Source organism: Oncorhynchus kisutch, linkage group LG30, assembly GCF_002021735.2.
Source record: "Oncorhynchus kisutch isolate 150728-3 linkage group LG30, Okis_V2, whole genome shotgun sequence".
In the NCBI taxonomy this organism is placed as follows: Eukaryota; Metazoa; Chordata; class Actinopteri; order Salmoniformes; family Salmonidae; genus Oncorhynchus; species Oncorhynchus kisutch.
The window spans coordinates 47,843,891-47,856,538 of NC_034203.2; the positions used below are offsets into that span (position 1 = coordinate 47,843,891).

The 12,648-nt window shown below is 45.2% G+C and overlaps 1 protein-coding gene across 7 annotated transcripts in view; it reads left to right on the forward strand.

Annotated features, from left to right (window-relative positions):
- Nucleotides 1-12,648, forward strand: part of LOC109882229 (casein kinase I) — a 79,136-nt gene that overhangs the window by 37,356 nt on the left and 29,132 nt on the right. For all 7 annotated transcript variants that reach the window (XM_031810966.1, XM_031810965.1, XM_031810964.1 and 4 more), the window contains exon 4: nucleotides 6,371-6,519. In XM_031810966.1, the coding sequence (XP_031666826.1) occupies nucleotides 6,371-6,519 (149 nt within the window). The remainder of the gene's footprint in view (nucleotides 1-6,370; nucleotides 6,520-12,648) is intronic.

The window sequence follows — 12,648 nt, forward strand, 5'->3', positions numbered from 1 at the left end:
AGGTGCTCTCCACTATAACAGGCTGAGCTAGTCACCAGGTGCTCTCCACTATAACAGGCTGAGCTAGTCACCAGGTGCTCTCCACTATAACAGGCTGAGCTAGTCACCAGGTGCTCTCCACTATAACAGGCTGAGCTAGTCACCAGGTGTTCTCCACTATAACAGGCTGAGCTAGTCACCAGTCACCAGGTGCTCTCCACTATAACAGGCTGAGCTAGTTACCAGGTGCTCTCCACTATAGCAGGCTGAGCTAGTCACCAGTCACCAGGTGCTCTCCACTATAACAGGCTGAGCTAGTCACCAGGTGTTCTCCACTATAACAGGCTGAGCTAGTCACCAGTCACCAGGTGCTCTCCACTATAACAGGCTGAGCTAGTCACCAGGTGTTCTCCACTATAACAGGCTGAGCTAGTCACCAGGTGCTCTCCACTATAACAGGCTGAGCTAGTCACCAGGTGCTCTTCACTATAACAGGCTGAGCTAGTCACCAGGTGCTCTCCACTATAACAGGCTGAGCTAGTCACCAGGTGCTCTCCACTATAACAGGCTGAGCTAGTCACCAGGTGCTCTCCACTATAACAGGCTGAGCTAGTCACCAGGTGCTCTCCACTATAACAGGCTGAGCTAGTCACCAGGTGCTCTCCACTATAACAGGCTGAGCTAGTCACCAGGTGCTCACCACTATAACAGGCTGAGCTAGTCACCAGGTGCTCTCCACTATAACAGGCTGAGCTAGTCACCAGGTGCTCTCCACTATAACAGGCTGAGCTAGTCACCAGGTGCTCACCACTATAACAGGCTGAGCTAGTCACCAGGTGCTCACCACTATAACAGGCTGAGCTAGTCACCAGGTGCTCTCCACTATAACAGGCTGAGCTAGTCACCAGTCACCAGGTGCTCTCCACTATAACAGGCTGAGCTAGTCACCAGGTGCTCACCACTATAACAGGCTGAGCTAGTCACCAGGTGCTCTCCACTATAACAGGCTGAGCTAGTCACCAGTCACCAGGTGCTCTCCACTATAACAGGCTGAGCTAGTCACCAGGTGCTCTCCACTATAACAGGCTGAGCTAGTCACCAGGTGCTCTCCACTATAGCAGGCTGAGCTAGTCACCAGGTGCTCTCCACTATAGCAGGCTGAGCTAGTCACCAGTCACCAGGTGTTCTCCACTATAACAGGCTGAGCTAGTCACCAGTCACCAGGTGCTCTCCACTATAGCAGGCTGAGCTAGTCACCAGGTGTTCTCCACTATAACAGGCTGAGCTAGTCACCAGGTGCTCTCCACTATAACAGGCTGAGCTAGTCACCAGGTGCTCTCCACTATAACAGGCTGAGCTAGTCACCAGGTGCTCTCCACTATAACAGGCTGAGCTAGTCACCAGGTGCTCTCCACTATAGCAGGCTGAGCTAGTCACCAGTCACCAGGTGCTCTCCACTATAACAGGCTGAGCTAGTCACCAGTCACCAGGTGCTCTCCACTACAGCAGGCTGAGCTAGTCACCAGTCACCAGGTGCTCTCCACTATAACAGGCTGAGCTAGTCACCAGGTGCTCTCCACTATAACAGGCTGATCTAGTCACTAGTCACCAGGTGCTCTCCACTATAACAGGCTGAGCTAGTCACCAGGTGCTCTCCACTACAGCAGGCTGAGCTAGTCACCAGTCACCAGGTGTTCTCCACTATAGCAGGCTGAGCTAGTCACCAGTCACCAAGTGTTCTCCACTATAACAGGCCGAGCTAGTCACCAGGTGTTCTCCACTATAACAGGCTGAGCTAGTCACCAGGTGCTCTCCACTATAACAGGCTGAGCTAGTCACCAGGTGCTCTCCACTATAACAGGCTGAGCTAGTCACCAGTCACCAGGTGCTCTCCACTATAACAGGCTGAGCTAGTCACCAGGTGCTCTCCACTACAACAGGCTGAGCTAGTCACCAGGTGCTCTCCACTATAACAGGCTGAGCTAGTCACCAGGTGCTCTCCACTATAACAGGCTGAGCTAGTCACCAGTCACCAGGTGCTCTCCACTATAACAGGCTGAGCTAGTCACCAGTCACCAGGTGCTCTCCACTATAACAGGCTGAGCTAGTCACCAGGTGCTCTCCACTATAACAGGCTGAGCTAGTCACCAGTCACCAGGTGCTCTCCACTATAGCAAGCTGAGCTAGTCACCAGGTGCTCTCCACTATAGCAGGCTGAGCTAGTCACCAGGTGCTCTCCACTATAGCAGGCTGAGCTAGTCACCAGGTGCTCTCCACTATAGCAGGCTGAGCTAGTCACCAGGTGCTCTCCACTATAGCAGGCTGAGCTAGTCACCAGGTGCTCTCCACTATAGCAGGCTGAGCTAGTCACCAGTCACCAAGTGCTCTCCACTATAACAGGCTGAGCTAGTCACCAAGTGCTCTCCACTATAGCAGGCTGAGCTAGTCACCAGTCACCAAGTGCTCTCCACTATAACAGGCTGAGCTAGTCACCAGGTGCTCTCCACTATAGCAGGCTGAGCTAGTCACCAGGTGCTCTCCACTATAGCAGGCTGAGCCAGTCACCAGGTGCTCTCCACTATAGCAGGCTGAGCTAGTCACCAGGTGTTCTCCACTATAGCAGGCTGAGCTAGTCACCAGTCACCAGGTGCTCTCCACTATAACAGGCTGAGCTAGTCACCAGGTGTTCTCCACTATAACAGGCTGAGCTAGTCACCAGGTGCTCTCCACTATAACAGGCTGAGCTAGTCACCAGGTGTTCTCCACTATAACAGGCTGAGCTAGTCACCAGGTGCTCTCCACTATAACAGGCTGAGCTAGTCACCAGGTGCTCTCCACTATAACAGGCTGAGCTAGTCACCAGGTGCTCTCCACTATAACAGGCTGAGCTAGTCACCAGGTGTTCTCCACTATAACAGGCTGAGCTAGTCACCAGTCACCAGGTGCTCTCCACTATAACAGGCTGAGCTAGTTACCAGGTGCTCTCCACTATAGCAGGCTGAGCTAGTCACCAGTCACCAGGTGCTCTCCACTATAACAGGCTGAGCTAGTCACCAGGTGTTCTCCACTATAACAGGCTGAGCTAGTCACCAGTCACCAGGTGCTCTCCACTATAACAGGCTGAGCTAGTCACCAGGTGTTCTCCACTATAACAGGCTGAGCTAGTCACCAGGTGCTCTCCACTATAACAGGCTGAGCTAGTCACCAGGTGCTCTTCACTATAACAGGCTGAGCTAGTCACCAGGTGCTCTCCACTATAACAGGCTGAGCTAGTCACCAGGTGCTCTCCACTATAACAGGCTGAGCTAGTCACCAGGTGCTCTCCACTATAACAGGCTGAGCTAGTCACCAGGTGTTCTCCACTATAACAGGCTGAGCTAGTCACCAGTCACCAGGTGCTCTCCACTATAACAGGCTGAGCTAGTCACGAGGTGTTCTCCACTATAACAGGCTGAGCTAGTCACCAGGTGCTCTCCACTATAGCAGGCTGAGCTAGTCACCAGGTGCTCTCCACTATAGCAGGCTGAGCTAGTCACCAGTCACCAGGTGCTCTCCACTATAACAGGCTGAGCTAGTCACCAGGTGTTCTCCACTATAACAGGCTGAGCTAGTCACCAGTCACCAGGTGCTCTCTACTATAACAGGCTGAGCTAGTCACCAGGTGTTCTCCACTATAACAGGCTGAGCTAGTCACCAGGTGCTCTCCACTATAACAGGCTGAGCTAGTCACCAGGTGCTCTCCACTATAGCAGGCTGAGCTAGTCACCAGTCACCAGGTGCTCTCCACTATAACAGGCTGAGCTAGTCACCAGGTGTTCTCCACTATAACAGGCTGAGCTAGTCACCAGTCACCAGGTGCTCTCCACTATAACAGGCTGAGCTAGTCACCAGGTGTTCTCCACTATAACAGGCTGAGCTAGTCACCAGGTGCTCTCCACTATAACAGGCTGAGCTAGTCACCAGGTGCTCTCCACTATAACAGGCTGAGCTAGTCACCAGGTGCTCTCCACTATAACAGGCTGAGCTAGTCACCAGGTGCTCTCCACTATAACAGGCTGAGCTAGTCACCAGGTGCTCTCCACTATAACAGGCTGAGCTAGTCACCAGGTGCTCTCCACTATAACAGGCTGAGCTAGTCACCAGGTGCTCTCCACTATAACAGGCTGAGCTAGTCACCAGGTGCTCTCCACTATAACAGGCTGAGCTAGTCACCAGGTGCTCTCCACTATAGCAGGCTGAGCTAGTCACCAGGTGCTCTCCACTATAGCAGGCTGAGCTAGTCACCAGTCACCAGGTGCTCTCCACTATAACAGGCTGAGCTAGTCACCAGGTGTTCTACACTATAACAGGCTGAGCTAGTCACCAGGTGCTCTCCACTATAGCAGGCTGAGCTAGTCACCAGGTGCTCTCCACTATAACAGGCTGAGCTAGTCACCAGGTGCTCTCCACTATAACAGGCTGAGCTAGTCACCAGTCACCAGGTGCTCTCCACTATAACAGGCTGAGCTAGTCACCAGTCACCAGGTGCTCTCCACTATAGCAGGCTGAGCTAGTCACCAGTCACCAGGTGCTCTCCACTATAGCAGGCTGAGCTAGTCACCAGTCACCAGGTGCTCTCCACTATAGCAGGCTGAGCCAGTCACCAGGTGCTCTCCACTATAGCAGGCTGAGCTAGTCACCAGGCACCAGGTGCTCTCCACTATAGCAGGCTGAGCTAGTCACCAGTCACCAGGTGCTCTCCACTACAGCAGGCTGAGCTAGTCACCAGTCACCAGGTGCTCTCCAATATAACAGGCTGAGCTAGTCACCAGGTGCTCTCCACTATAGCAGGCTGAGCTAGTCACCAGTCACCAGGTGCTCTCCACTATAACAGGCTGAGCTAGTCACCAGGTGCTCTCCACTATAACAGTTTTTCCGATATTAAACTTACATTACATTGGTGGATTCAAATCAAATCAAATTTAATTTGTCACATGCGCCGAATTCAACAGGTGTAGACCTAACTGTGAAATGCTGAATACAACAGGTGTAGTGTAGACCTTACCGTGAAATGCTGACTTTACATACCTGTGGATGTATTTCAACTCCGTGCCTCTTTGCTTGACATCATGAGAAAATCAAAAGAAATCAGCCTATCAGCCGTCATACCGCTCAGGTAGGAGACACGTTCTGTCTCCTAGAGATTAATGTACTTTGGTATGAAAAGTGCCAATCAATCCCAGAACAACAGCAAAGGACCTTGTGAAGATGGTACAAAAGTATCTATATCCACAGTAAAATGAGTCCTATATTGACATGACCTGAAAGGCCGCTCAGCAAGGAAGAAGCCACTGCTCCAAAACCACCGTAAAAAAAGCCAGACTACGGTTTGCAACTGCACTGGGGACAAAGATCGTACTTTTTGGAGAAATGTCCTCTGGTCTGATGAAACAAAAATATAACTGTTTGACCATAATGACCATTGTTATGTTTGGAGGAAAAGGGTGGAGGCTTGCAAGCTGAAGAACACCATCCCAACTGTGAAGCACGGGGGTGGCAGCATTATGTTGTGGGTGTGCTTTGCTGCAGGAGAGACTGGTGCACTTCATAAAATAGATGGCATCATGAGGGAAGAAAATTATGTGGATATATTGAAGCAACATCTCAAGACATCAGTCAGGAAGTTAAAGCTTGGTCGCAAATGGGTCTTCCAAATGGACAATGACCCCAAGCATACTTCCAAAGTTGTGGCAAAATGGCTTAAGGACAACAAAGTCAAGGTATTGGAGTGGCCATCACAAAGCCCTGACCTCAATCCTATAGAATATTTGTGGGCAGAACTGAAAAGCGTGTGCGAGCAAGGAGGCCTACAAACCTGACTCAGTTACACCAGCTCTGTCAGGAGGAATGGGCCAAAATTCACCCAACTTATTGTGGAAGGCTACCCGAAACCTTTGACCCAAGTTAAACAGTTTAAAGTCAATGCTACCAAATACTAATTGAGTGTATGTCAACTTCTGACCCACTGGGAATGTGATGAAAGAAATAAAAGCTGAAATAAATAATTCTCTCTACTGTTATTCTGACATTTCACGTTCTTAAAATAAAGTCGTGATTCTAACTGACCTAAGACACGAGGCTACTCAGGCGAGAGGAGGGGGGGGGGGGTCATCCAAATGTATAGCCCCGTTGGCACCAAGAAGACTGGTGTTGGCTTTAAAGAGCAATAGCAGTCTATTGACCTAATGAAATGAGACCAGCACTCACTTGATTCTAAGTTGCAATTGAAGCTTTGTTCTACTGTTAAAAAAAATATATATATATAATTATACAATGTCTTATTGTAATCACACACTGTTGTTTTTCTTGCATCTTCAGTGTGTTTGTGAAACCATTCACTTTGTCTCTGCAGAGGGCGTCCCCCAGGTATTCTACTTCGGGCCCTGTGGGAAGTATAATGCCATGGTTCTGGAGCTGCTGGGACCTAGCCTGGAAGACCTGTTTGATCTGTGTGACAGAACCTTCTCCCTCAAGACCGTCCTCATGATCGCTATTCAGCTGGTACAAATGCACACTCTTTATTTCACTTTGTAGCGGTATTTATTAGAGAGGGGTAAAGATAAAGATTGTGTTCGGGCGCCGGGCAGGTATTAACCATGCCAAAAGGAAAAGAGTAGAATAGAGAGAGTACCACTACCAGACCCACACACATCAGCAGAAGAGACTGCCTAGAGGGTAGCCTGTTTACCAGATAGCCAGTGGAGAGAGAAGAGAATACACACCATATAAAACCCACATTACAGCACAGGGGTAACCCCACCCAGAATACCTCATCAGCACAGGGGTAACCCCACCCAGAATACCTCATCAGCACAGGGGTAACCCCACCCAGAATACCTCAGCAGCACAGGGGTAACCCCACCCAGAATACCTCATCAGCACAGGGGTAACCCCACCCAGAATACCTCAGCAGCACAGGGCTAACCCCACCCAGAATACCTCAGCAGCACAGGGCTAACCCCACCCAGAATACCTCAGCAGCACAGGGCTAACCCCACCCAGAATACCTCAGCAGCACAGGGCTAACCCCACCCAGAATACCTCAGCAGCACAGGGGTAACCCCACCCAGAATACCTCATCAGCACAGGGGTAACCCCACCCAGAATACCTCAGCATCACAGGGATAATCCCACCCAGAATACCTCAGCAGCACAGGGGTAACCCCACCCAGAATACCTCAGCAGCACAGGGGTAACCCCACCCAGAATACCTCATCAGCACAGGGCTAACCCCACCCAGAATACCTCATCAGCACAGGGCTAACCCCACCCAGAATACCTCAGCAGCACAGGGGTAACCCCACCCAGAATATCGCATCAGCACAGGGGTAACCCCACCCAGAATACCTCATCAGCACAGGGTTAACCCCACCCAGAATACCTCATCAGCACAGGGTTAACCCCACCCAGAATACCTCATCAGCACAGGGCTAACCCCACCCAGAATACCTTAGCAGCACAGGGTTAACCCCACCCAGAATACCTCATCAGCACAGGGTTAACCCCACCCAGAATACCTCATCAGCACAGGGGTAACCCCACCCAGAATACCTTAGCAGCACAGGGTTAACCCCACCCAGAATACCCACGCAGCACAGGGGTAACCCCACCCAGAATACCTCATCAGCACAGGGGTAACCCCACACAGAATACCTCATCAGCACAGGGCTAACCCCACCCAGAATACCTCATCAGCACAGGGCTAACCCCACCCAGAATACCTCATCAGCACAGGGCTAACCCCACCCAGAATACCTCATCAGCACAGGGCTAACCCCACCCAGAATACCTCAGCAGCACAGGGCTAACCCCACCCAGAATACCTCAGCAGCACAGGGGTAACCCCACCCAGAATACCTCATCAGCACAGGGGTAACCCCACACAGAATACCTCATCAGCACAGGGCTAACCCCACCCAGAATACCTCATAAGCACAGGGCTAACCCCACCCAGAATACCTCATCAGCACAGGGCTAACCCCACCCAGAATACTGCATGCATATTCTGCCCTGCATGCATTGTTTGTAGTTTTCCTTTGGACATGTAGGAGAATCTTACAGAATTCAGCATGCAGGGTTTCAATGGGGTGTTTGTCCCATTTGGTGAAATCTTGTTTTGGAAGTGCAATTGGTTCAATGACACATTCAATTAGATATAGCCAAATTTGAATAGGTATTTCAATTTGAATTAGTTTTTTAATGGTGTAGAATGCCCTGTGTGCTTTCTCCCTCATTCACTGCCTCATGAAGGTGTCCAGTTGAGCGTATTTTTTAAGTAATTGTAGTGTGTGCAGTACTCTATATATTTTAACCTCAGTAATTGTAGTGTGTGCAGTACTCTATATATTTTAACCTCAGTAATTGTAGTGTGTGCAGTACTCTATATATTTAAACCTCAGTAATTGTAGTGTGTGCAGTACTCTATATATTTTAACCTCAGTAATTGTAGTGTGTGCAGTACTCTATATATTTAAACCTCAGTAATTGTAGTGTGTGCAGTACTCTATATATTTAAACCTCAGTAATTGTAGTGTGTGCAGTACTCTATATATTTAAACCTCAGTAATTGTAGTGTGTGCAGTACTCTATATATTTTAACCTCAGTAATAGTAGTGTGTGCAGTACTCTATATATTTAAACCTCAGTAATTGTAGTGTGTGCAGTACTCTATATATTTAAACCTCAGTAATTGTAGTGTGTGCAGTACTCTATATATTTAAACCTCAGTAATTGTAGTGTGTGCAGTACTCTATATATTTAAACCTCAGTAATTGTAGTGTGTGCAGTACTCTATATATTTAAACCTCAGTAATTGTAGTGTGTGCAGTACTCTATATATTTAAACCTCAGTAATTGTAGTGTGTGCAGTACTCTATATATTTAAACCTCAGTAATTGTAGTGTGTGCAGTACTCTATATATTTAAACCTCAGTAATTGTAGTGTGTGCAGTACTCTATATATTTAAACCTCAGTAATTGTAGTGTGTGCAGTACTCTATATATTTAAACCTCAGTAATTGTAGTGTGTGCAGTACTCTATATATTTAAACCTCAGTAATTGTAGTGTGTGCAGTACTCTATATATTTAAACCTCAGTAATTGTAGTGTGTGCAGTACTCTATATATTTAAACCTCAGTAATTGTAGTGTGTGCAGTACTCTATATATTTAAACCTCAGTAATTGTAGTGTGTGCAGTACTCTATATATTTAAACCTCAGTAATTGTAGTGTGTGCAGTACTCTATATATTTAAACCTCAGTAATTGTAGTGTGTGCAGTACTCTATATATTTTAACCTCAGTAATTGTAGTGTGTGCAGTACTCTATATATTTAAACCTCAGTAATTGTAGTGTGTGCAGTACTCTATATATTTTAACCTCAGTAATTGTAGTGTGTGCAGTACTCTATATATTTAAACCTCAGTAATTGTAGTGTGTGCAGTACTCTATATATTTAAACCTCAGTAATTGTAGTGTGTGCAGTACTCTATATATTTAAACCTCAGTAATGTAGTGTGTGCAGTACTCTATATATTTTAACCTCAGTAATAGTAGTGTGTGCAGTACTCTATATATTTAAACCTCAGTAATTGTAGTGTGTGCAGTACTCTATATATTTAAACCTCAGTAATTGTAGTGTGTGCAGTACTCTATATATTTAAACCTCAGTAATTGTAGTGTGTGCAGTACTCTATATATTTAAACCTCAGTAATTGTAGTGTGTGCAGTACTCTATATATTTAAACCTCAGTAATTGTAGTGTGTGCAGTACTCTATATATTTAAACCTCAGTAATTGTAGTGTGTGCAGTACTCTATATATTTAAACCTCAGTAATTGTAGTGTGTGCAGTACTCTATATATTTAAACCTCAGTAATTGTAGTGTGTGCAGTACTCTATATATTTAAACCTCAGTAATTGTAGTGTGTGCAGTACTCTATATATTTAAACCTCAGTAATTGTAGTGTGTGCAGTACTCTATATATTTAAACCTCAGTAATTGTAGTGTGTGCAGTACTCTATATATTTAAACCTCAGTAATTGTAGTGTGTGCAGTACTCTATATATTTAAACCTCAGTAATTGTAGTGTGTGCAGTACTCTATATATTTAAACCTCAGTAATTGTAGTGTGTGCAGTACTCTATATATTTAAACCTCAGTAATTGTAGTGTGTGCAGTACTCTATATATTTAAACCTCAGTAATTGTAGTGTGTGCAGTACTCTATATATTTAAACCTCAGTAATTGTAGTGTGTGCAGTACTCTATATATTTAAACCTCAGTAATTGTAGTGTGTGCAGTACTCTATATATTTAAACCTCAGTAATTGTAGTGTGTGCAGTACTCTATATATTTAAACCTCAGTAATTGTAGTGTGTGCAGTACTCTATATATTTAAACCTCAGTAATTGTAGTGTGTGCAGTACTCTATATATTTAAACCTCAGTAATTGTAGTGTGTGCAGTACTCTATATATTTAAACCTCAGTAATTGTAGTGTGTGCAGTACTCTATATATTTAAACCTCAGTAATTGTAGTGTGTGCAGTACTCTATATATTTAAACCTCAGTAATTGTAGTGTGTGCAGTACTCTATATATTTAAACCTCAGTAATTGTAGTGTGTGCAGTACTCTATATATTTAAACCTCAGTAATTGTAGTGTGTGCAGTACTCTATATATTTAAACCTCAGTAATTGTAGTGTGTGCAGTACTCTATATATTTAAACCTCAGTAATTGTAGTGTGTGCAGTACTCTATATATTTAAACCTCAGTAATTGTAGTGTGTGCAGTACTCTATATATTTAAACCTCAGTAATTGTAGTGTGTGCAGTACTCTATATATTTAAACCTCAGTAATTGTAGTGTGTGCAGTACTCTATATATTTAAACCTCAGTAATTGTAGTGTGTGCAGTACTCTATATATTTAAACCTCAGTAATTGTAGTGTGTGCAGTACTCTATATATTTAAACCTCAGTAATTGTAGTGTGTGCAGTACTCTATATATTTAAACCTCAGTAATTGTAGTGTGTGCAGTACTCTATATATTTAAACCTCAGTAATTGTAGTGTGTGCAGTACTCTATATATTTAAACCTCAGTAATTGTAGTGTGTGCAGTACTCTATATATTTAAACCTCAGTAATTGTAGTGTGTGCAGTACTCTATATATTTAAACCTCAGTAATTGTAGTGTGTGCAGTACTCTATATATTTAAACCTCAGTAATTGTAGTGTGTGCAGTACTCTATATATTTAAACCTCAGTAATTGTAGTGTGTGCAGTACTCTATATATTTAAACCTCAGTAATTGTAGTGTGTGCAGTACTCTATATATTTAAACCTCAGTAATTGTAGTGTGTGCAGTACTCTATATATTTAAACCTCAGTAATTGTAGTGTGTGCAGTACTCTATATATTTAAACCTCAGTAATTGTAGTGTGTGCAGTACTCTATATATTTAAACCTCAGTAATTGTAGTGTGTGCAGTACTCTATATATTTAAACCTCAGTAATTGTAGTGTGTGCAGTACTCTATATATTTAAACCTCAGTAATTGTAGTGTGTGCAGTACTCTATATATTTAAACCTCAGTAATTGTAGTGTGTGCAGTACTCTATATATTTAAACCTCAGTAATTGTAGTGTGTGCAGTACTCTATATATTTAAACCTCAGTAATTGTAGTGTGTGCAGTACTCTATATATTTAAACCTCAGTAATTGTAGTGTGTGCAGTACTCTATATATTTAAACCTCAGTAATTGTAGTGTGTGCAGTACTCTATATATTTAAACCTCAGTAATTGTAGTGTGTGCAGTACTCTATATATTTTGTACCAATTGAGAACTTTGGTCTAATTCCCTGAGATCTGGATCTTCTCTGGAAAATCATTATTTAAGTCTTTTTGGGTTTTACTGCCAGGGCCCAGGTCTGGCAGTACTGCTCTAGCAGGTCCAGGCTCTGCTGTAGGCCATGTGCTGTGGGGGTTTACTGCCAGGGCCCAGGTCTGGCAGTACTGCTCTAGCAGGTCCAGGCACTGCTGTAGGCCAGGTGCTGTGGGTGTTTACTGCCAGGGCCCAGGTCTGGCAGTACTGCTCTAGCAGGTCCAGGCACTGCTGTAGGCCAGGTGCTGTGGGTGTTTACTGCCAGGGCCCACGTCTGGCAGTAATGCTCTAGCAGGTCCAGGCTCTGCTGTAGGCCATGTGCTGTGGGCGACAGCAGGCATAGGTCATCTGCGAAGAGCAGGCATTTAACCTCTGAATTGTGGAGACTAACACCAGGGGACGTGAATTTTTCTAGAATAGTGGCCAATTCGTTGATGTAAATATTGAAGAGCGCAGGGCTCAGATTGCAAACCTGGCGAAGGCCAGGTTTCTTATAGAGCTCCTGGTCAGTAATTGTTTAGTTTCGTATAGAGCTCCTGGGCAGTAATAGTTTAGTTTCGTATAGAGCTCCTGGTCAGTAATAGTTTAGTTTCTTATAGAGCTCCTGGTCAGTAATAGTTTAGTTTCTTATAGAGCTCCTGGTCAGTAATAGTTTAGTTTCTTATCGATCTCCTGGTCAGTAATAGTTTAGTTTCTTATAGAGCTCCTGGTCAGTAATAGTTTAGTTTCTTATAGAGCTCCTGG